Genomic DNA, 23,220 nt, shown 5'->3' with positions numbered 1-23,220 from the left:
TGTTCATTGACCTGCAAAAGCATCTGATGGAATAAATCCTGACCTGCTTTGGTCTCAATGCTCCTCATACGGCATTAGGGGTCTGTTATTCCAGTGGCTTAAGAGTTATTTAACTAACCAACAGCAGTTTGTCCAAGTTAATGGACATAATTTGGAATACCAAAATGTAGTTACCAGAGTTCCCCAAGGATCGCTTTGGGGTTCTTTACTTTTTACTTTGTTAATCAATGACATCTGCAAAGATTCTAAAAGAGTTCAGTTCCTGTTGTTTGCAGACGACACAACTATCTACCTCTCTGGAACAAGTCTAAATGAACTAACAGAGACAGTAAAAGTGGAAATGATGAAGGTGAAAAATTGGGTTCATGACAGTAAATCATTTTTCAATTGAGATAAAACAAAGTGTAGTGTATTTTCAGTAAGATGAACATTTAATATTAAACATTGACCAAGTTAACGTATGTAAAGTGAACGAGATAAAAGTTCTTGGAGTTGGAGGAAAAGTTGAAATGGAAATTATCTCAGAAAAACATTGGAATTCTGTATGGACTAAGAGATTTACATACATGTAGCTCCAAACTAAATGTTTAGTTAAAAGCTAAATATTTAATTTGTACTTATATATTTATTTAACAAATTGTATTTAACAAAGCTGAAATGTTTCGTTTAGAAAATAAATATTTCGGTCAGATCTAAATATTTAATTTGCAAACTAAATGTTTGCTTTAATCAAATTCAATTCAATTCAATTTTATTTGTATAGCCCAAAATCACAACAACAGTCGTCTCGATGGGCTTCGAAGTAAAACATGAAATCAAAAGGATCACGAATACAAAGAGTTCAATAGGAAAATACTAAAATGAACTAACAAACTGACTAAGCTATACTGGCATCCCTGCCCTTAGACCCCCCTTCGCGGTAAGGAAAAACTCCCAAAAAAAACGGATTCCGGAAAAAACGAAGAAACCTCAGGGGTGTCCACATGAAGGAGGGATCCTCCCCCAGGACGGACAGGCGATTTACCAGAACTCTTAGAGAAGAATTAACTTATCTAAATCTACAACTACATATATAAAAGTCCAGCAGACGAGCTTCATCCAGCCGTGGTTGGGGGGACAGTCAAGGGCGCGAGTCGAGCCAGAGACAGGAACCACAGCCAGGTGTAGGAGCAGGAGCAGAGACGAGGTAAACTAAATATTTAATTTTAATCAAATTAAATATTTAGTTTACAAACTAAACATTCTAATTCCAGAAAATATTAAACTTTAAAAATCAATATTTAATTTGTAAATGTAACATTGAGAAATACATGAATTACAGGTGAAAATACGCATTTGAACATAAACCTTTCTTCCCTCTGACTAAATAAGCAAAAGTATCGCAGGTCATCTGACGGAACTGTTCCTCCCATGATGCTCTTCTCTGCGGTCGGTCGGTTTTATTGTAGAAGGTCTCCGGAAGTGGCGGTGCGCAGTGACGTCATCACCGTGAGTGACGCCTGGAACAAACGCACAACAACAGGAGCGCGAGGCGGCTTTGTATCATCGCGGACGGCGGGTGAGCTATTCCAAAGATGCACGTGAACCTTTTCTCTGAATTCTGCGCTCGTTCACTGACCGGGTGCGCGTGCGCGAGCTTTGAGAAAAGCTGTTTTAGTTCATAATTCTCTTGAACGTTGGCCTCCCTGCTGGTGCGTGCGCGCGTGAGTGTGGTTCGCTTTGTTTTGTGTCAGCATTAGGAATAACCAGCGTGCGCGCGTGCGCCTCCGCTTCTTGATTTATAACTGATGGAGAAGATGCCCGTGCACGCGAGCGCGTGGCAGAGTGAAGATGGAGAATTAGTGGCTTTGAAAGGCTTGAACCTTAAATCTGGATTCTGATTGAGGCAGAGACGCAGAAAAGGAGCCCCCCCCTCCCCCCCATGTGTGACGTATCTATTCTATTTATTAGATTATAAATTAATTCAATCCATTGTGTGATAACTAACCCCTCCCCCTCCAAACAGCAAGGACCCGCTGGTTCCAAGACGGCAGAATCCCACAGACTTTCTTTAAAATGTCACAAGATCCATTCTGGCTCTGCTACTGTTTTGTTCTTCATGACCTTAATGTTTTTATTTTTTAATTTTATTTCTACAAGTTCTTCAAGTCATGAACTGACCAATCAGATGTCTCCATAGAAGCAGGTAGTCTCAGGTGGTTTGGAACATTTGATTGAAAACACCCAAACTTTGCTTCCACTCATAGCTAGTGGTTGGATGAAACCATTTCCTGTCAATAGATTCTCTTTGAAATCCTAATGACAGCAGAAACTTCCCAGACGACCCGGTTCTACAGGTCTTCCTCCCTGGTTCCTCCTTTTGCATCAGCTTGGCGTCTCTGGTGGTCGTTGTGGACGAGCTCCTTCCTGTTCTCTAACGCTGAAGCAGCCGTTCTTCTCTGCAGAAAACCTTTCATTCTAGCTAAACGGCCCGTTTCAGATCTCTGAGCCCCTCAGGAGACGGTCACTCCAGAACCTTCACCGGGTTCTGGTGGAACCAATGACAGGTGGACCCGGCCTTGTGTTTTGGACCATCGTCGTGCTGACGTGTCCTGGTGTGTCCCATGAACAGCCTTCAAGCTGAAGAGAAACAGTGAAAGAATTTCAAGTTGGAAATTCTGACATCTCCTGATTCTCTAAAATTTTTAAATATACTTTTGTTGATTTCATCCTAATGTACGGCGTTTCTATGACAATAAGATAAAGCAGCTGCTTCATGTAGGCGTCCTGAGCATTTTAGTACAGTATATATAGTAATATTTTGTTTTTATAAATAGGCCTTCATAAGAAAATGGTTCCATGTGATATTTGTGTGTTTTAAGGTACTTTATATTTGTTTTATTAAATATATGACCCGATGTGAACCGAGACCCGATGTGAACCGAGACCCGATGTGAACCGTGACCCGATGTGAACCGAGACCCAATGTGAACCGGGACCCGATGTGAACCGTGAGAACCGTGACCCGATGTGAACCGGGACCCGATGTGAACCGAGAGCCGATGTGAACCGGGACCCGATGTGAACCGAGAGCCGATGTGAACCGAGACCCGATGTGAACCGTGACCCGATGTGAACCGAGACCCAATGTGAACCGGGACCCGATGTGAACCGTGAGAACCGTGACCCGATGTGAACCGGGACCCGATGTGAACCGAGAGCCGATGTGAACCGGGACCCGATGTGAACCGAGAGCCGATGTGAACCGAGACCCGATGTGAACCGTGAGAACCGAGACCCGATGTGAACCGAGACCCAATATGAACCGTGACCCGATGTGAACCGTGAGAACCGTGACCCGATGTGAACTGTGACCCGATGTGAACCGTGACGCGATGTGAACCGGGACCCGATGTGAACCGGGACCCGATGTGAACCGAGACCCGATGTGAACCGGGACCAGATGTGAACCGGGACCCGATGTGAACCGTGACCCGATGTGAACCGTGACCCGATGTGAACCGTGACCCAATGTGAACCGAGACCCAATATGAACCGTGACCCGATGTGAACCGTGAGAACCGTGACCCGATGTGAACTGTGACCCGATGTGAACCGTGACGCGATGTGAACCGGGACCCGATGTGAACCGAGACCCGATGTGAACCGGGACCCGATGTGAACCGGGACCCGATGTGAACCGTGACCCGATGTGAACCGAGACCCGATGTGAACCGGGACCCGATGTGAACCGGGACCCGATGTGAACCGTGACCCGATGTGAACCGAGACCCGATGTGAACTGTGACCCGATGTGAACCGGGACCCGATGTGAACCGGGACCCGATGTGAACCGTGACCCGATGTGAACCGTGACCCGATGTGAACCGAGACCCGATGTGAACCGTGACCCGATTTGAACCGTGATCCGATGTGAACCGTGACCCGATGTGAACCGTGACCCGATGTGAACCGTGACCCAATGTGAACCGTGAGAACCGTGACCCGATGTGAACTGTGACCCGATGTGAACTGTGACCCGATGTGAACTGTGACCCGATGTGAACCGAGACCCGATGTGAACCGAGACCTAATGTGAACCGTGACCCGATGTGAACCGGGACCCGATGTGAACCGGGACTTTTGGGATCCATTTAAACCCTCTCTTTTTATGTGAATTTGGTTTCAAAGACTTCAGTTGGAAAATTCTCCATTTTCTGAACAGTTTTACAGGAGATGGAACATTTTTCAGCTTTCTGCTAGGAAAAGCTTTACTTTGCTCTTTAAGGTTTTGATTCTCTTAGAAGGTTCTAGATTCGGTAACCTAACCAACCACTGACCTTATCTAGACTTTCTACGACATTCCATAGAACAGGAACTAATGAAAAGGTCAGACAGTCCCAACTTGTTGGTAGATCTTCCCACAGCAGTTGATCGAATAGACAACAAGAAAAGGACGTTTTTACAAATATTCCATATTCTTTCTTCTTTGTCATGAATGCACTCATTCTTGTTTTGCTTTGTCTCACAGACTGACTACAGCTGAGCCATGCCTGTTGCCTCCCCCAGGATAGAACCTGGTAAGAGTTGATGCTGTTTCTTGACTTCAGCTAATTCTGCGAGTTGTGTTTTGTAAATCTGGTTAACGTTTGGTAAAAACGTCTCAGATGTGTCAGGCGTCGGCTTGTTCCCCGTGGTTTCCTCTGCCGTCTCCACTTGTTCAGTGCATTAACCATTTGAGTCTGTATAAAATTACACATGCTAACATATTCACATAATTACAGCAGTCCCATGCAAAGCAGCTAAGGTAATTCCTAACAAAATGTTTAGCTAGTGGTGCGACTGCTGTTTAGAAAGCATAGAGCAGGAATTTAACTTCTTCCGCATCATAAAGAAGCATTGTAGTTATTAATTGACAGAGTAAGGACATAATCTATTCTTAGTCTGAGTCTTAGGGTGTATTCAGACTGGACACATTTTGTCCACTTTAAGTCAATCAGAGTTCGTGTTCCCAGATAATCCGTAACTAATTTTTAGTCTGAATACACCCAAGTGGACCCTGATCTGGGACCAGGAACCGCTCTCAGGGCCATCTTTGGAGTTGGTCTTGGTTTGTTTCCAATTGGACTGAGCTTCGGTTCGCTCTGAAATTCCTCCTTCTGAATACAATTCGTCCTCGGAGTGGAGCAACTGGACCAAAACGGCCACATTAGCGGGTGGTCACGTGATCTTAGGCTACGTTCACACTGCAGGCTGAAATGACCCAATTCCGATTTTTTTGCCCCTATGCGACCTGTATCTGATCTTTTCATGACAGTCTGAACGACACAGATCCGATCTTTTCAAATGCGACCCAGGCCACTGGGGTATGGAGTTAATTCAGTCTCAATAATCAGAAATGCACACAACCTGTTTTACAAATGCACACGCTCCGATTCACAAATGTCATTTTATGCAAACGTGAAAAATAAATTCGGAAATACACACCCTGTGTTTCACAAACACACAGATTGTGTTTCACAAATGCACACTAAATGTTTTACAAATGCACAATAAGTGTTTCTCACAAATGTGCACACTGTTTTTCACAAAAACATTTTAGAAATTCACAATAAATGTATCAGAAATGCACAGTAAGTGCTTCACAAACGTGATTTTTAGTTACACATGTGATGTGAACTCACAGATCATTCGAACTGCAGACTGTGCATTCAAAATCCCGTTCTCGTTTGTGAATCTCCCCGTGTGTGTGAGAGATTTTTCTACGGTGAATATTGAGACTCATCTGACGGAGCGGGTCGACTAATCTCACCATTGGCTAGTGAATCTGTCAATCAAACTCATCGGCAAAGCAGGCGGGTTCGCTTTTAGCCAATCGAATGGCCCCTTACACTCCTCACTTTCAAAGTGACGAGGGAGGGAGCTGTTCAGCACAGCAGTTGGGAGGACGCGGGCGGCAAACATGGCGGAGAGGTCTTCTGAACGGGATCAGTCTCAGCCCGTAAGTAATGCATTTATTTGATCATTCCCTCGTTGTACGTCCTGTAATGTTATTGAATACTAAGTTGAAGCGTTCTCCTTTGCCAAGTGACATGTGTGAATGCTTTATGAACACTGCAGCCGAGTCGTTTGCAGAGTACCCCCACCGCTAATTAGCTCAGCTTTGTTTTGCTTAGCCTGTGCAAGTTGTGTCTGCCTGTGAGTGTGAGTGAAGTTCAAGCCGGTGTCGGTTCAAGCTAGCGTCTATAGCCAATGATCTGTAGGTTCTTAACATGATTCAGATAGAACTGAGGGGAAAAGCATGCCGGATTTACAGCAGCAAAGAAAGTTTAATAAAAAGTATTGATTTGGAGACGGCGATTTGTTTAAACACTGATGCTATGCTATGCTAACTAGCTAGTTGTTCCGTGTGCTGCCTTTATGTAAACGCGATCCGGGTTAAAGTTAGACACAGCATTTTCACAGCCCAGACTTTAAGACGGGGTGGACTGTGCAACAAAGTTAATTCATATGACATTCATGAAAACGGCATTTTTTAAATATAACAGACAGGAATCCACTGTTGAATGAAAGAAGCCTCATTAAGTTTCTAACGTTAGAACCCGTATTGTGCTGAAAAGCCCTGTGAGATTGTGTCAGAGTGTCAGCCACTAAATTCCCCGTATCTTTACTTCCAATGACGTAATGACAAGAATCCCAAACATTATGTTTTTAGGCTGTTTTGTAGTCGATAAGTAGTCACAGAAAGGGTGGATGGGAGAAATCAGCTGTCAACAGTGATTAGAGTAGAAGTTACTGTAAGTATTACACACAGGCTTTCTGTGATCAGTGTCTTGTCTCTGATTTTTTTTAAAGGTGTTCTTTACTACAAGCTCAAGTAATCATAGCAAGAGTGTTTTAAAAAATTCCCCTTTCATATATTTGAAAATTATGTAATTTAAGATCAGACAGCTAAATGATCTAATCCATGTTTGTTGTGTTTTTATTTATTCTCTAGGAATTACTGAAGCGTGACAGCGTGACAATCTTTTGTTCCTCGTGCCATCAGGCAATACAACTCTCTGGCAGGGCATCTTACAAGTAATTTCTTTTAATTTTACCCACTGATTTTCCAATTATTTACCTTTTTTATCAATCTCTTTATTTTGTGATATTTCTATTTGTAATGCATGTGTGTTTATGTGTTTTTTTAAGATGGCCATTTTTAAAAAATTTTCTCAGGGATTATTAAATACCCTTCTATTCTATTCTATTTCATATTTTATCATCCTGTTGTATTACTGTTTTACCTGTCAATTGGGAATTTAGCATTTTTGCCGCCGTAAACATCTGTCAGTTGAAAGTATTTGTACTTGTATTCCATGTATCCTGTACCTGAAGATAGCAGACAACAACTGTGCAGACACCCACTTGGCCTTCTTCAGTGACGCTGTGAACGTTTATGGCTTTCCTCTGAGGTATTCATGTTATTCATAAAGACATCTTTTATTCACATATCAGGCAGTATAAGCACTTGGTTATTTGTACAAAAATAAATTACTTTTTTTAGACTCCTCTCCATAAACAAAGGCAATTCTAAAACTTTCCCCTCATGAATAACATTTTACCCCCCCCCCCCCCCCCCTCAGTCTCTCGCCTTAATTTTTCCCCCAGTGATACATGTAACCCACTCCAGCAATTTTTTTAACCTAGAAATTCTACTTATTGGCAACATGCATAAGAACATTACATTTTAAACTGATGTGTTCCGTATTGGCGATGCATTTGTAATTATGTGTTTGAGACATGATTTTCATGTTATTGTCAGGGTGAGAGGAGATCACGGAGGAGAAAATGTGGGCATAGTTAATGCTCACAGTACGTACAACTGACACAAACGGCTTCACTGTGGGAAAAGTGTACACACAATCAACAGTGAGTTGAACCTAGTTTTAGAAGCTTTAATATATACACAGGGCTCCAGACTGCGTCCATTTGGTCGCATTTTGCGACCAAAATTTGAGAGTGTGCGACTGAATTTTACACCCAGTCGCACATGTGCTACCAGTAAATTTGCCTCCTCCACCCTCCGTATTTTTTATACATTAAACATGAAAGGAGCACGTCAATGATCGATGAAATGAGAGATGAAATCATCAATGAGACGCGAGCGCACATGCACGCAGGCAGACACACACACTGGCGCGAATACTCATGAGACTGGAGCACACGCGAGCACACACTCGCGTTTCATTGAGTGATGCCTGAGGCGGCCAATGCGCGTGAGAAGAATAGGGAAAGTCATTGCAAGTGGCTAAAATATGTGGAGGGGCGGGGCCTAAAGATAATCGAGCGCGCGTAAACATCAGTGGGAAGGAAACGGAGACAAATATCATCACAACCTGATATGTGCGTCTGAGCTATGAGCAAGCGAACTATTGATTCGTTCTTCCGACCTGCAGCTAGTGTACCAGTGACAGAGTGTACAGCAGGGGTCTCAAACTCGCATGAAATCGAAGCTGCAGCGAGACTGAAAGAGACCAGGAATTAGGAGTTGTCCTTAACATTCAATTTCGTTTTAATATGCCTCTCCCCCTAAGTATGAGCTGTGATATTACATCTTTTATAATTATTTTAATGTTTTGTAATGGATGTAGCCTTTTTTTTAATCAGTTGGTATTTTAAATTATTTTAATTGAACAGTGAACTACAAAAAACCCATCAGGAAGCATGTCCCATAATGCATTGTTTTGTAGTCTGTAGGGCAGCTTTTAGTCCAATACTAAATTTCCAGCTGCGTTCACTCTGATTGGTGTCTTGCTCTCACCCCTTTCTCGTGATATTTTTGTTTTGATTGACAGGTGATGTTGGAGCAAAAACAAAAATATACGTCACACACCAGGTGATCTGTGCAGTGTTGCGTCCATCTGGGTGATCTCAAACACGCTTATTGTGCATCTTGGCTGAACCTATTTGGTGTCGCCAACATGAATTTCCATCCTCTAATATTTACATACATTTAAGTATTGTTTGAAACTGTGAAATTACGAAAGGTTACTACGGTAATCACTTGTTACTAAAAACTTTTTTTTATTCTAAAAGTATGGTATTTTTTTACTATTTTTACTTAGTTGTACTGTCGTGACAGCGATGGTGCTGTCAGTTTACCTTCATGTTGCATCTTCAAAAGTGCAGAATCCTCTCCTGAGGACCAAGACTTGCTCAATATCAGTCACATCACGTATTCTGCAGCCATTACATTTTTCTACCACGCATTCAGGCCAGTTTGGATGTCTTTAGTGACGCGTGGGACAGCCAATCAGGACGGAGCAAAGCATGACACCAAATCAGCTGTGGCAGTTGGGCTTGACCCAGAACCCTGTTTCTGATCCCCGGGTAAATGCTTTATTTAATCTCACTGTACTGGACAACTGATTTGTGTGCAGTTTGACTAAAGTGGAAAGTATCAAGAAGAGTATCATGAAATCATAATGACTACAGTGAATTTTCATCGAAAATGAATGAAAAGGATTATTGTTGTGTGGTGCAAACAATTTCCCTAAATTGTTTGTTTGTAGGAAGAATAGCACATCTGCAAGTTCAAAATGCATCACAATGCATGGCATTATGAGCCATCAGCTGTACTAATCTCACTACTTTGTTAAGGTTCACTTATTTGCAAATTATAAACAGTTATGGAGATATGAAGTCTGCCTGCCAGCAACAATATAAGTTATTATTAGTCGGTCACTGTTCCTACATAATCTAAAACACAAAAAAAACAGTGCTGTTCATAAACAGTATCTTTTTTTTTTTTTTGTCAGGGTATGCTGGTTCCAGAGATTGAATGGGAGGAGAGTGGATCCATGACTGAACCTCATCCTGGGATCAATGTCCCGGTATGGGACAGTCCTCTTTTGGGTCCACAAATGTTGGAACTGCAAGACGACATCAATCCATTGTGGAATTCAGACCGTTTGGGAGTTGACCTACATCTTTACTGTCCAGTGTGTTTAGAACTTAATTTAGGCGACATAATTACATACAGAAGAAGAGAGACTGAGGGGAGCAAGACAAAGTTCAAATCAATACTGCTGTATTGTTCAAGGGACTTCATTGTATGTAAGGATGTTATGAAAATTAGTTCCAGTTTAAATAAAATTCAAATCAGTAGAGATCCCACATTTGCTTAAATTTTGATGTTTTAATCTGTCCATGTTTTCTCTGAATTTTACTCTGCAATAAAGGGTGAATGTTTGCACTTTGTTGTTCTATGACCATCTTTTGTTGTGTAGTATTTACCCAGCTATAAAACACAGAGAGATGAGGATCTTTTTTGCAAGGGTGACCTGGCCAAGAGGTGTATATGTATATGGTTACAATATAAAATCAATGACATTTGAGTTATTAAAAAAATAAAATTAAGGTCAAGCAAAGTGACTTCGGGCTGAGCAGGGGATGTGTATTGGGTATCTGTGATTGACAGTGAGATGAACTTGAGGTAATGTAGTCCCATGTGGTACGGAGCAAAGTGATGCCAGTTTCTCCACAGAACCTACTGTGGAAGTTGCAGATTTTTCTCCTCCACCTTCATATCATCAAAACCGTGTCTGAGTGTTGAAATGACGCTAGCATGAAAGCTAAGAGAATAACGTACAAACAATCCCGAGTGAAACATTCATTTTAAATCTCATGACCAGTACAGAGTTCGATGGATTCAATGTCAACTGCATTCAACCACTGTTGCCTTGCTTCCAGGTCCACTGAAAAGTTGCACAAGCCAGTAATTTTTGACAACCGAAGGCAATAAACCGACAAGCCATGCTAAGGCTAACACGCTAACGTCCGACTGGTACAGAATCAAATATGGGCGGGGCTTTTGCCACCCGCAGAAAGCGTAGAGAAAGTGTAAGGGGCCATACGATTGGCTAAAAGCGAACCCGCCTGCTTTCCCGATGAGTTTGATTGACAGATTCACTAGCCAATGGTGACATTAGTTGACCTGCTCCGTCAGATGAGTCTCAATATTCACCGTAGAAAAATCTCTCACACACACGGGGAGATTCACAAATGAGAACGGGATTTTGAATGCACAGTCTGCAGTTCGAATGATCTGTGAGTTCACATCACATGTGTGCCTAAAAATCATGTTTGTGAAGCACTTACTGTGTATTTCTGATACATTTATTGTGAATTTCTAAAATGTTTTTTGTGAAACACAGTGTGCACATTTGTGAGAAACACTTATTGTGCATTTGTAAAACATTTAGTGTGCATTTGTGAAACACAATGTGTGTGTTTGTGAAACACAGGGTGTGTATTTCCGAATTTATTTTTCACGTTTGCATAAAATGACATTTGTGAATCGGAGCGTGTGCATTTGTAAAACAGGTTGTGTGCATTTCTGATTATTGAGACTGAATTAACTCCATACTGGGGTATGTGGTCCTGAATCCGACACGTATCCCATCTTTTCAAATGCGACCTCCGTCTGACCAGGCCACATGTATCCTGTACGTCATCGATACGCTACAAAAGTCATAATTCTGCATTGAAGTAGGCGGGAACTAGAACATAAACATCAACCAATGTGGACGATGCTGCTGAGACCAGTCAGTGGAAGGGAAGTGAGGTCAGCGATTGGATTCATATTTGGGGTGACAGCTCTACTCAGGCCAAACTCCAGGGCTCTGATCGCAACCGGGCGTTTTTTGAAAATATTTCCAGCGAAATAGTCGAGCGTGGTGTTGAACCTTTCCTAGAGTTACTTTTTTTCTCCCTTTCCGACCGTGGTCAGAAGCGCGGGGGACCAAAGGCGGATCCTCCTTCGAGGTTCACTTCCCCGTTGGGACCCTCAGATTCTCCAGGGCGGGTGAATAAAGAGTCAATAGCATTTATTCTGGGGGAAACCTTCTTTAATTACTGTTCTCCTTCCTCCATAACACACAACATGAATGCGCGCCCTCACTACCCCCCTGTCACTCCCTCCTACGCTGCACGCGCTCTCTCCTCTCTCTCACACACGCACGCGCGTGGCCCCAGCACATACACATCCTCATTCCACAACAGTGGGTCCAGACCATCCTGGCTCCAATGCCTTCTTAAAATGAGAAGATTGTAATTGTGCTGCTCCTTTGTGAAAATGAATGTAATAATGCAAAAAGAGCTCCGCTGTTGACAACACTGTTGTTGACATCCATTGCTAACGTTAGCTACTTCCACAAACAACAGTGACGTCGTTCACCGTTGAGGACTCTTTTGCACATGCAGGTCACTTCTGGGTCATGTCACGGTCACACAGGAGATCACAAAAGTTCCATATAATTGGAAATGTAAACGGCCTTGCAAAAAAAAAATACAGATTTTTTCAAAAAATCGGAATTGAGCATTAAGCCCTGCAGTGTGAACGTAGCCTTAGAGTCAACATGTACCAACAGATGATCCGCGGACAAATTTAAAGCAACTATTGTCGTGTTATCAGATGGAAAAAAGAGTCCAGCTGTTTATTTGTTTACTTCTTACAGGCTTTTCTGAGTCTGATTACGCGGCACGCGCCCGACAGGCACTGCTGTGACATCCTAACAGCTACCTTGTAGTTCCTTAGAAGAAATCTTAAAAACAATGTCCTGACACCACAACCATGAGACACAGCAACTCATTGAAATGTGGGTGGATGAATGCAGGCTCATTAAAAAAACTTTTAACGTGATCCACATCACTACTCACTGTTTTCCTGACAATCTATATGTCATAAACATTTATCACAACCTTCTTAGCCGTCGTCTCTTCAGTAACCGCCTTGCAGCACGTCTCCACCGGACCAAAGTAAAAAGTATTGAACCTGACATGGATACAGACGTTTAGAATTGATCAGCAAAATATAAAGTTTGAATGAACTATCCTGACAAGGACTGCAGAGAGCAGGACTTCCAGAATTTCTGTCTGTAGTTGCTTTGCCCCACCCTCGTCATTCCTGGCCAGTGAGTGAAGAGATCTTTAGTCATGTGGTTTTGTTTACAAGCTTTGGTTTGAATCAGGAAAGGTCGCTTGACGGCAGTCTGAATACAGACCAAACACAAGGTTCAGGACTCGATCCAGAACAGATCAAGCAGACTGGGTCCGGAACAAACGCTTTTCCCACTCTGAACACATCCTTGAAGTCTTTAACCATGGAATTCCTTCACACCCATTTCTGTGTTTTGTCAAACACATGAAAAAATCTGATTTACTGGGTCATTTGCGCCCTCCTGAATAGTGGTTTTTCATTTATCAACAGCCAGCTCTGAGAACCGTTTAGAACAAAACCTGACAGGTGTGTTGCTGTACAGAAAACATTTAAAATGTCTCCTTTTTGTGTTCAACAATACAGCTGTGCTTTATAGACAAAACTCACTTTTTGGGCTTCTTCGCTGTAGTTAGGAAACTTGCTTTGGACACTGGAACCCCCAACCTGGTCTGACAGGCCTGCCACAGAGTATTTACACTATCCCCAAAAGTATTGGCTCCCCCACCCAGATGAGCAGAATCAGGTGTCCTGATCACCTGGTCACAGGTGTATCAAATCAAACACCGTTTTCACAAACATTTGTGACAGAATGGCCGTTCTCAGGTGATACGTGAATTCCAGCGTGGAACTGTCAGAGGACGCCACTGTGCATCAAATCCAGTTTCCTCTCTCCTAAATCTTCCACAGTCAGCTCTGTCAGAGCAAAGGAAGAGTTTGGGAGCAACAGCAGCTCAGCCTCCAAGTGGTCGACCACTAACCTGATGGGGAGGGGTCAGAGGATGCTGAAGGTCAAAGAGGTCACCCACTTTCTGCACTCAGTTGCTGCAGAGCTCCAGACGTCATGTGACCTTCAGATTACAAATCCATCTTCATGGAACTGGTTTCCATGGCGAGCAGCTGCATCCATCCACACATCACCAGGTGAACGCAAAGCGTGGATGCAGCGGTGGAAAGCACGCCGCCACTGGACGCCAGAGCAGCGAGACGCCTTCTCTGGAGACATGGATCACACTTTTCCATCTGGAAATCTGATGGACCAGTCTGGGTTTGGAGGTTGCCAGGACAACGGTACATTTGGGACGCCATTGTGCCGAGTGTAAAGTTTGGTGGAGGAGGTATTATGGTGTGGGCTTGTTTTTTTGGGCTTGACCCTTTAGTTCCAGTGAAAGGAACTCTGAATGCTTCAGGACTCCAAAACATTCTGGACAATTCCATGATCCCAACCTGGAAGGAACAGTTTGGAGCGGCCCCTTCCTCTTCCACCATGACTGAGCAGCAGTGACCAAAGGTCAAAGGTCCATGAAGACATGGAGGACAGAGTCTGATGATGAACTGGACAGAGTCCTGACCTGAACCCCATAGAAGACCTTTGGGAGGAATTAGAGCAGAGACTGATCCAGGCCTTCTCCACCAACATCAGTGTGTGACCTCACCAATGACCTTCTGGAGGAACGGTCCAGAATTCCTAGAAACACTCCTGAACCTTGAGGACAGCCTTTCTAGAAGAGTTGGAGCTGGAATCCCTGCTAAAGGTGGAGCCACATCAGACTGAACTCTGTGGGTTAGGAATGGGACGACACTTCAGGTCATCTGTGAGTCAAGGCAGGTGAGCCAATACTTTTGGGAATATAGTGTATGACATCAGAGGGACTGGATGTCCTCCAGGAAGAAACTAGAACTTTAAAATCAGGTCAAATCAAGTGGAAATGAGGAAAGCACTGTTGTGAAATCATTTTAAGAAATACATAGGATTCTAATTTGAACCAGATATAAAGTCTAGATTGAACAAGATAAAGGTCATGACGGTGTCAAAGTTGTCTCACTGAGCTTCAGCTTCAAGGTTGATGGTGTAAAACCCCAATAGGGTAGAACCTCGTCGTCTGGTCACTCCTAGTCCTGTCTCAAGGGCTGATGCTGTACTAACTGTTGTCTTGTGCTACAGTACCCCAGGTTTTGGATGCAATGAGTGACAGCACCACCAGCTCTACCACTGCAAATGACTTGGATCTCATCTACCTTAAAGGCATCATGGAGAGCCCTCTGGTATTCGTCCACCTGTTCCCTCTTCAAGCACTCAGTGCTTTGTAGATTATCTGTGAGCCCACCACCCCCATGTGGGAGAATCTCACCACTTCTTTGAAGGCTTTGAACATGGGTCTGCATGGTATTTAGCTCCTCTCAACCCTGCTAAACTTTGGTTGAAAGAGAACTGCTTTGTCACATGGATGGGTACTGGAATTATGGTTACACTGCCAGCAGCATTGTTTCTGAATCCAGACTGAAACTGGATCCAGAGATGCTAACTGCTAGCTGTCTGTATGGTAGGAGCCAGTGGAGAGCCCAAAGGAGCCCCGCCTGTCACCTGTGAGTGACAACAATGTGGAGCTCCTGCAGGAGATCCTAAGAGACCTGGACCCGTTCATGCAGCGCTCCGACACCGCAGCTGAGCTGGCCCGCATCCTCACACAGCCCCACTTCCAGGTTGTCCCACCGCCACTCCCTTGAAACTGCATCAAAGTTTTCAGTATTTCACTTTGACGTTGTGTGTGAGTGTCAAACGAATAAAGCTTGTATCAATGCGGTCTGGTCTCTCAGTCTCTGCTGGAGACCCATGATTGCGTGGCGTCCCAAGCAGCTGACAGCCTGCCCTCCAGCCCCTGTGACTTTGTGGACCACGAGTCTGAAGACAGAAACACGGCCGGCTTGCAGCTGCTGCCCGACGCCGTCCGCATGGTGGGCATTCGCATAGTGGCCGGGGAGCACTTGGTAAGCCCCGCCCACAATACCCACACACACAGGGTTTCAGTTCAGCCTAATATCAACTTCAATATGAATTCACAGGGGGTGACGTTTAAGGTGGAGGGAGGGGACCTGGTGATAGCACGCATCCTCCATGGTGGAATGATAGACCAGCAGGGCCTGCTGCATGTCGGAGACGTCATCAAAGAGGTCAGGTCAACATGTCGGCTACAAGCTGACTCACAAATGCAGCAGCAAGTGACCAGCTTTGGTTCAGTGTCCGTGCTCCAATGCTGTTAGTTAGTATTTTCAGGTTTACGCCGTCTGGGTGTCTATCTTTACTGGACACAGTTAAAGGGAAGATTTTTATTTAGTAGTAGTCCAGAATAACTTTAATTTCTCAAGAATTAATAATGTTTTCTGTTCTAGATGTTTAAATTGTGTAAAATGATAACAAACTACAGATTAGTATTTCCAGCAGGTTTTTTCTTAAGAAAATCCAAAGGTTTTAAGATGACAGAAATTAATGTTCACTAAAATAAACCAGCACAAGAAGTTTGGTTTGTCTGGATGGTTGTAGTTTTCCCATAAAAGAGCCGTCTGCGCTGCAGGTGAACGGGCGGGAGGTGGGCCGGGACCCCAGAGTGCTGCAGGAGGAGCTGCAGGCGGCCCGTGGGATCGTGGTTCTAAAGATCCTGCCCAGCTATCACGAGGCAATCCCTCCCCGACAGGTGCCTGAGCGCTTTCTGAAGAAGCTGTCTGCTGTTCCAGCTGCTGCAGGGGCTGATGGGAGGACATGTTTGTGTCTCCAGGTCTTCTTCAAGTGTCACTACAACTACGACCCAGAAAACGACAACCTCATTCCCTGTAAGGAGGCGGGGCTCAGGTTTCAAGCCGGGGATATTCTGCAGATTGTCAACCAGGACGACGTGAACTGGTGGCAGGTAAGGGTGTCGACCCTGCAGTGTTTGATTGATGGTTGGTGTTACTGATGGAGGACAGTGATCAGAATTGGCTATATTTCTGTGTGCAGGCCCGCCATGTGGAAGGGGGGAGCACAGGGCTGATCCCCAGTCAGGTGTTGGAGGAGAAGAGGAAAGCCTTTGTAAAGAGGGACGTGGAGCTGACGCCTGCAGGTAGCTGGATTCAGCTGGATACATCCATGTTTGCACAGGAGATCGCTGAGAGGGAATCGGACATGTCAGAGCTGCTGCTCCGCCTTCAGTCGCTAAAAAACAAACACAAAGACGAATTCTGACTAAAAAGAATCTGAAAACGGGTTTAATTAGCAACAGAAAGTGAAATATTGACAGCGACGCTACTGTGATGCGTCTCCAGCCTCAGTTAAAGGCTGGACGCTGCTGTACAGACAGGAGACTGCCACAGGTTGGCCCTCTTTGTCCCGCCCTCTTGCAGTTTCCATGGAAACAAACGTCTGCCAACAGAAATGACAGATGCTTCATGGCTTCTGTGACCTGCAGAAGTCTTCAGGACTGAAGGTGTGTTTCATGCAGAGCAGATGACCGGTTTCAATGCAGCAACAAGCGACACAATCGTCCAATGACAGCGCTGGTGGCAGCTGTTGATGGCCACTGATGGCGTTTAGGACCGCCACATGATGGCGTTGGCTAGAGCCCCCTTGGGGTTGCATTGATAAATCATCAGAGTGTCTCTGGATGTCATCTGGACTTTGTTTTGTCTGACCTCTCCACTCTTTGACTCCATCTGTTTTGGTTTGGCCGTTAAGGGAACCTCTGTCATGGTCTTGGAGTGAAGAAGAAGAAGAAGATGATGTACGTTACCACGAAGAACGCAGGTGAGTCCTCTGTTTGTTACTGAAGAGAAGCCGCTTTGTGCCGTAAAGCAGCTCTTTACAAACGGGTGTGTGCGTGCTGCTCCTTGGTAACTGGGGTAACGGGGCCACCGTCAGGGCGGGGCCACCGTTCAGCCACCGTCAGGCTGCCCTCTGCGTGCAGCCTAACCGTGAGAAATTAGGATCTTAGACCACCAGAGTGTAGTTTGTTCAGAAATGTAGCTATCATGTGCACGGGGTGTGCACATGAATGGCTCGTGCACGGGGTGTGCATGTGGCATTCACGTGTCCGTAAGGGGCCAGCACCTTCCTAATGGCTGGAGCGCTGCGTGAAGTGCAACTTACACTTACACAATGGTGCGCTCCGTTTCCATGACAACCCTCGAGGTGGCCACAAGAAGGCACACCTCTCTACAACTTGGAAGTGGCACATCACCTGCACCGGTGTGACGAAGGCTTTAGCAGCGTCTCTGGTCCAGGTTTTGTGTCCTGAAGCTGGTCCTGGGGGGTTTCAGTGACGTGGGGCTGACCTGGAAGACCTTTCTGTACTTCAGTCTTCTGTGATTTTTCTCTCCCTCTTTCCTGCAGAGTTTGACCGACATGAGATCCTGCTGTACGAAGAGGTCGCCAAAGTCCCGCCTTTCAAGAGGAAAACTTTGATTTTGATTGGTGCTCAGGGTGTTGGCAGGCGCAGACTGAAGGCCCAGCTGCTGCTCCGGGATCCAGAGCTTTTCGGGACCACAATCCCATGTATGAATGCATGTCCCCGCTGCTGCTCAGCACGCCGTTTCTCCACAGCCTTTTCTTGTACTGCTGTGTGGAAAAAGTCTCATTGCATGTATGCGTGCATGTATCTCCACCCCCACGTGCACACTGCTACACTGCTCCCTGTCTGCTTCATCCCTCCCCCTAACCCACAGTGTATTGATGGACAGACGTCTTAGCAGATCTGGTATAACTGTTACACAGTTTAAAATATTAACTTATTCAAATCAGCGCTTGTATCCCCCTCTCTCCCTTTTTTTCTCTTCAACCCCCCCTTCAGACTGTTCCCCTCTCCCTCCCCGCACACAGTAAATTTAACAAAAATAATAAAAAACAAAAACAAAAAGGGGTTAATACAAATATACACTCTGGTTTTCTGGAGATTCCTAACCTCTTTCTGCAATAATAAAGCCTGTCCAACACCAAAGGCCTTCAGCTCTCATCTGCTTGCTCAGTTGTTGGACAGAACAAGTTAGAATAAATAAATACATAAAAAGTCACATGACATTTTCAATATTTCTGCTCTCTGCTTGTATGTTACTAATCATGAAATACAAAAATCTGCTGTTTTGTCTTAAATCCACATGCAGACACTTCCAGAAAGCCCAAAAAGGGGGAGCGAGAGAGTCGGATGTACGCCTTCACCAGCCGCAGCAAGATGGAGGCTGACATCAAGAATGGCCGTTTCCTTGAATTTGGAGAGTTTGAAGGCAACCTGTACGGCTTAAAGATCGACTCCATACACGAGGTGGCTGAGGCAGGACGCATCTGCATTCTGGACGCCAACCCACAGGTGGGCCCGCGTCCAAAACGCTGAGCTTCAGACTTCAGCTGAATTCCTGCCCTACCCCTCTGGCCCCTCCCTTTTGCTCCAATTGTAGGGGTATTTGGAGCTGTAGAGGTGTCCAAAAGTAGGTTTTTAGTGTCCTGAAGCTCAGAAGTTTATCTTTTACATGGAAGTATTGAGTTTTTGTTTTCAAGTTACCAAACCGATGTTGTTTTGCATTTTCTGAGCGCCGGCAGCTACAGGCTAACGTAGCTCACTGGCGACTAGTGATGACATCATCGAGTGGTAGTATGGTCGCGCTACTTTTCCATGTCTCTCCGCTTTGAGGGGTACATTTAGGGGCATGGAGGAATTCGGAGTGGGCCGTTGTTAATCTGGTTCTGGCTCGTGTGCATGGAGGCCCTCCTTCTGGCCCCTCCCTCTGGCCCCTCCCTCTCCATGTGTTCTTGTCTCCTCTGCAGTCTCTCAAAGTGCTGCGGACCTCCGAGTTCCTGCCATACGTCGTGTTCCTTCAAGCTCCAGATTTTGAGGTGCTGAAGGCCATGAACTGTTCAGCCGTGGAGGCAGGAGTGGATACCAAGACTCTGACGGTGCAGAGCTCTCACACACATGATCACCAGTTACCATGGCAGCCCCCTGGAGCTGAGCGCCATGCTTTGGTTGGGGTCTGAATGCAGTCCGGTGTTTGGTGTTGCAGGACGAGGAGCTGCAGAGGACGTGTGACGACAGCACCAAAATCCAGGCGGCCTATGGTCACTACTTCGACCTCAGCATCGTCAACGAGAACCTCGATGAAACGTACCGCAATGTAAAAGCTGCTCTGCAGACCGTTTCCAAAAACCCCCAGTGGGTCCCGGTGACGTGGGTGTTCTGAAAACCTGCCGTGGGAGGGGGGGAGCACAACGCTCAGAGGTAAAAACCTCAGTCGTGAAGGAGGTTTAGTGTAGTTTACCCAGAAATCTAGCTCCCACAAAAAGCTTCATAGTTGTCAGGAGAACGTGCAGCCTAGAGAAGGAAGCCGACACGAGGACTCGTGGAGATCCGGTGGCTCATCTCCAGTCCAAAAACCCGCCACATCGGAAAGGTTTTCTGAATGCAGTTCCACTGCAGGTGAGGCAGATTGAACATGGACTTCATCAGCAGGAGCGTAGAACCGGTCAAAGGCCTCAGTCTGGAGCAGAACCGTCATTGGTTTTCGGGTCGTGGGCCAACAGATGACTCGGCCAGTGAGAGACAGCGTTCCCTCGTTCAACGCGGGGCTAATTCTAAAACTACCCCGCCATGGGGGAAAGTAGAGTAGGATTCCAGATGTTTTTAGGCTGTAAAACTCCTCACTGCACACTTTCGACACCTTTGTCAGACGGAACCTTTTCCCGTGTTTCTGTCCTAAACTCTCAAAGTTCAAACCGTCATAGAGAAATTCTGATCATGACTGAGGATGTGTGTAGATTTGTCCAACGACTCTGTACAGGAAACATGGCATGGAGGAGATTGATTGACAAGATCAACAGCCAATCAGGATGCAGAACACACAAAAAAAGGATCCACAACTTTACTAATAAAAGTCCACAAAGAGCACGGAAGGCGAATGGCGTTATCGTGAGAGAAACATTCACAATATCGCTATTCATAGACATTTGGTTGTCTATCGTCAGAGAAACTTCATTCCGTTTGGGACCAGGACATCGCGTTCTGAAAGGATTCAAGGATTAGTTCATTAGTCATTTGTGACGGTGGTTTTTGTGTTTGTCCCATGTGATGTGAGGGAACGCTGTCAAAGAAAAGGGTTTATTTATAGTCTGATTGTTTTTACTTGAGTCCAAAGCCACAGTATTGAAAGCTTGGGGCTTCATTGAAGATGACTAACACGTCCCTGTCTCCTTCAGCTTCAAAATCAACCTTGTTTAGCTGAAAATGGTGTCTTCTCTGCAGGATGACGCAGCGTTAGCTTCCTCACATGGGGTTGGTGTTGAAAAATGACCACAGCATCGCCCATTTGTTCCATCATATCTAGAGTTCAGGTGATGAAACGTTCATCCCATCTTAGTTCAGAGCATTTCTACAAACATCGTCTCTAACCAGTGGTTCTCTGAGTTCCTGTTGTCTTTCTATCAGCTGGAATCATCTGACCTCTGGCATCAGCTAGACATTTCCGTCCACAGACCTGCCGCTCACTGGATATTTTCTCTTTAAGACCATTCCCTGTAAACCCTAGAGGTGGTTGTGGGTGAAATTCCCAGTAGATCAGCGGTTTCTGAAGTCCTCAGACCAGCCCGTCTGCTTCAGAGTCCCTTCAATCCCCTTCCTGGTTCTGATGCTGGTTTCACCTGCAGCAGATGGTCCGGACCACTGAGTGTCTGCCGTGTGATTGGCTGTTAGTCATTGTGTCAACGAGCAGATGGACAGGTGTGTGTAAGTGACTGCAGGTGGAGCAGCATAAGGTGGTGGGTATGACAGGTGAATGCAAACGCTCCCTGCAGAGTTAGAATCCCTCATACTATCAAATCTGCTAGCATGTGAGCGCACTGGAACCCCAGTTCTGTTGGATTCTGGCGGCTGTTGACGGACGCAGCCTCAGATTCTAGGCTGGATTAGAGATTTAGGGGTTAGTGGGTTTCTGATGAGCAAGCATTGGCGTTTCCTCATCTGACTGCATATCTGTGACAGAGCTGGAAGTGTCGGCACGGCCTCGTCTTACATTCTGCTTTTACGTGTCTGTGTGCCAAAAACAAACCTTCTGCGGCAGCGTCCCTGTCCTCTGGATAAACAAAAAGCTGACAGCAGTACACTGATATTTTTAGTCTGCTCCTCCTTTTTCTAACAATAGTTTTATAATGAGAAGTTGGTCTTGAGGCTGTGGTGTTACTGTCGTGGCTGCAGTGACAGGAAGTCTGGAACAACCAGAACAGGAAAACAGACAAACCTTTTCTACTTTGCCTCGGGATAAGAGAAGTGAAGTACAGGATTTTTGGGGGGTTTCTGTCCGTTGCATTTACAAAGCTTCTGAGCATGTTCTGTCATTTTTAAGACCAAGTTTGGATTCCACTGGAAGAAAAACTGGAGGAGAGTCAATACTAGAGGTAATGAAGTGGAGCTAAAGATGTCTGCTGCCTCTGCAAAAATATACACAACATGAAGTTTTCATATGATGGTCAATAAAAACGATTCTTTTATGTTCAGCCTGAATTTGCCTGTGATTGTGCCAATAATGACGTTCCTCTATTTTGAATAAACTATTGATGTGATGGTTGGAAGTGTTTTCTTGTGTGGTTTTTCCGTTTTTCTTTGGAGATGTTTATATCAGCTGGAACCAGTCTGGTCGTTGTCTGACCTCTGGCATCAACTACACATTTCCGTCCACAGACCTGCTGCTCTCTGGATATTTGCTGTTTCCTTTCACTGTCCATCAACAGCCCCAAAGTAGAGTTTCCACCATTGACTCCCATCATAAATGACTTTCCTAGTTTTGATCAGCTACAGTTCAGAAACGAATGCAAATATCAAAAAGTTCATCAGAAACTCCAGAGTCTCATTTCTGAACTACATTTGTGTCTCTAGTCCAAAAAATAGAAGTAAAAGATTAAGAGGGAAGTTAGATGTAAACTAGAAAGACTAGAAGGAAGAGACTTGTAAACAAAGACTGGATGTTGTGAACCGTCTTTGTTTAATCTCACAGATTATCACCATATAAAGGATGTTGTACTGTAAGGACAGACCCAGGAGAGAACCCCCCCCCCCCCCCCCCATGACAGACCACCACCATGACCAGAACCTCTGACCTCTGACCTGGTTCAGCAAACGCCACACAGCTGCAGGCCCGTTTACCAGATGGGAGGGGTACTGGGGGCTCCAGAGGAACCATTCAGAACCGACTCCACCGCTTTGACTGGACTGACAGACGACCGCTGCAGGTGACTCCACCCACACCAAGACACCGCCGTCTGCAGTACAGACCATGTGACCTGGACCATGCAGCAACGGTCTACCGTCCTGTTCACGGATGATGAGGGTCACCTCACACACATGATGGTCGGCGTAGACCATCATTTCACGGAACCGCATGTAGAACTTGTGGAAGAGTGGACCGCCTCAGAACATCATGAGGTTAGTGAGGAGCAGGAGACGCCGAGGTCCAGCTGTCACTGCAGCCAA

General features: G+C 45.2%; 1 protein-coding gene and 1 long non-coding RNA gene across 6 annotated transcripts; both read left to right on the top strand.

Annotated features, from left to right (window-relative positions):
- Window positions 1–1,417: 1,417 nt before the first annotated feature.
- mpp2a (MAGUK p55 scaffold protein 2a) lies at window positions 1,418–22,322 on the top strand. 4 transcript variants are annotated; one of them, XM_011473061.4, is made up of 14 exons: window positions 1,418–1,558; window positions 4,511–4,559; window positions 14,907–15,007; window positions 15,290–15,445; window positions 15,560–15,730; window positions 15,806–15,913; window positions 16,315–16,434; window positions 16,516–16,647; window positions 16,737–16,839; window positions 17,451–17,519; window positions 18,105–18,266; window positions 18,872–19,074; window positions 19,530–19,658; window positions 19,766–22,322. In XM_011473061.4, exons 2-14 carry the CDS (start codon window positions 4,529–4,531, stop codon window positions 19,940–19,942), a joined length of 1,662 nt encoding a protein of 553 aa, XP_011471363.1. In that variant the 5' UTR covers window positions 1,418–1,558; window positions 4,511–4,528; the 3' UTR covers window positions 19,943–22,322. The 4 variants fall into 4 exon arrangements, with proteins under 4 accessions (XP_011471363.1, XP_078807162.1, XP_078807163.1 ...); XM_078951036.1 differs by having other exon boundaries at window positions 1,550–1,621; XM_078951037.1 differs by having other exon boundaries at window positions 1,556–1,703.
- On the top strand, window positions 5,853–9,920 carry LOC144994184 (uncharacterized). 2 transcript variants are annotated; one of them, XR_013657610.1, is made up of 4 exons: window positions 5,853–5,980; window positions 6,977–7,059; window positions 7,360–7,436; window positions 9,783–9,920. It is a non-coding gene; the product is annotated as an uncharacterized LOC144994184 (long non-coding RNA). The 2 variants fall into 2 exon arrangements; XR_013657609.1 differs by lacking the exon at window positions 9,783–9,920 and adding an exon at window positions 7,787–7,841.
- Window positions 22,323–23,220: the final 898 nt, after the last annotated feature.

This window comes from Oryzias latipes, chromosome 8 (assembly GCF_053564925.1).
Source record: "Oryzias latipes strain Hd-rR chromosome 8, Olatipes_Hd-rR_3.1".
In the NCBI taxonomy this organism is placed as follows: Eukaryota; Metazoa; Chordata; class Actinopteri; order Beloniformes; family Adrianichthyidae; genus Oryzias; species Oryzias latipes.
The sequence above is the reverse complement of the archived record's forward strand: the minus strand, read 5'-3'. Positions and strand labels throughout refer to the sequence as shown.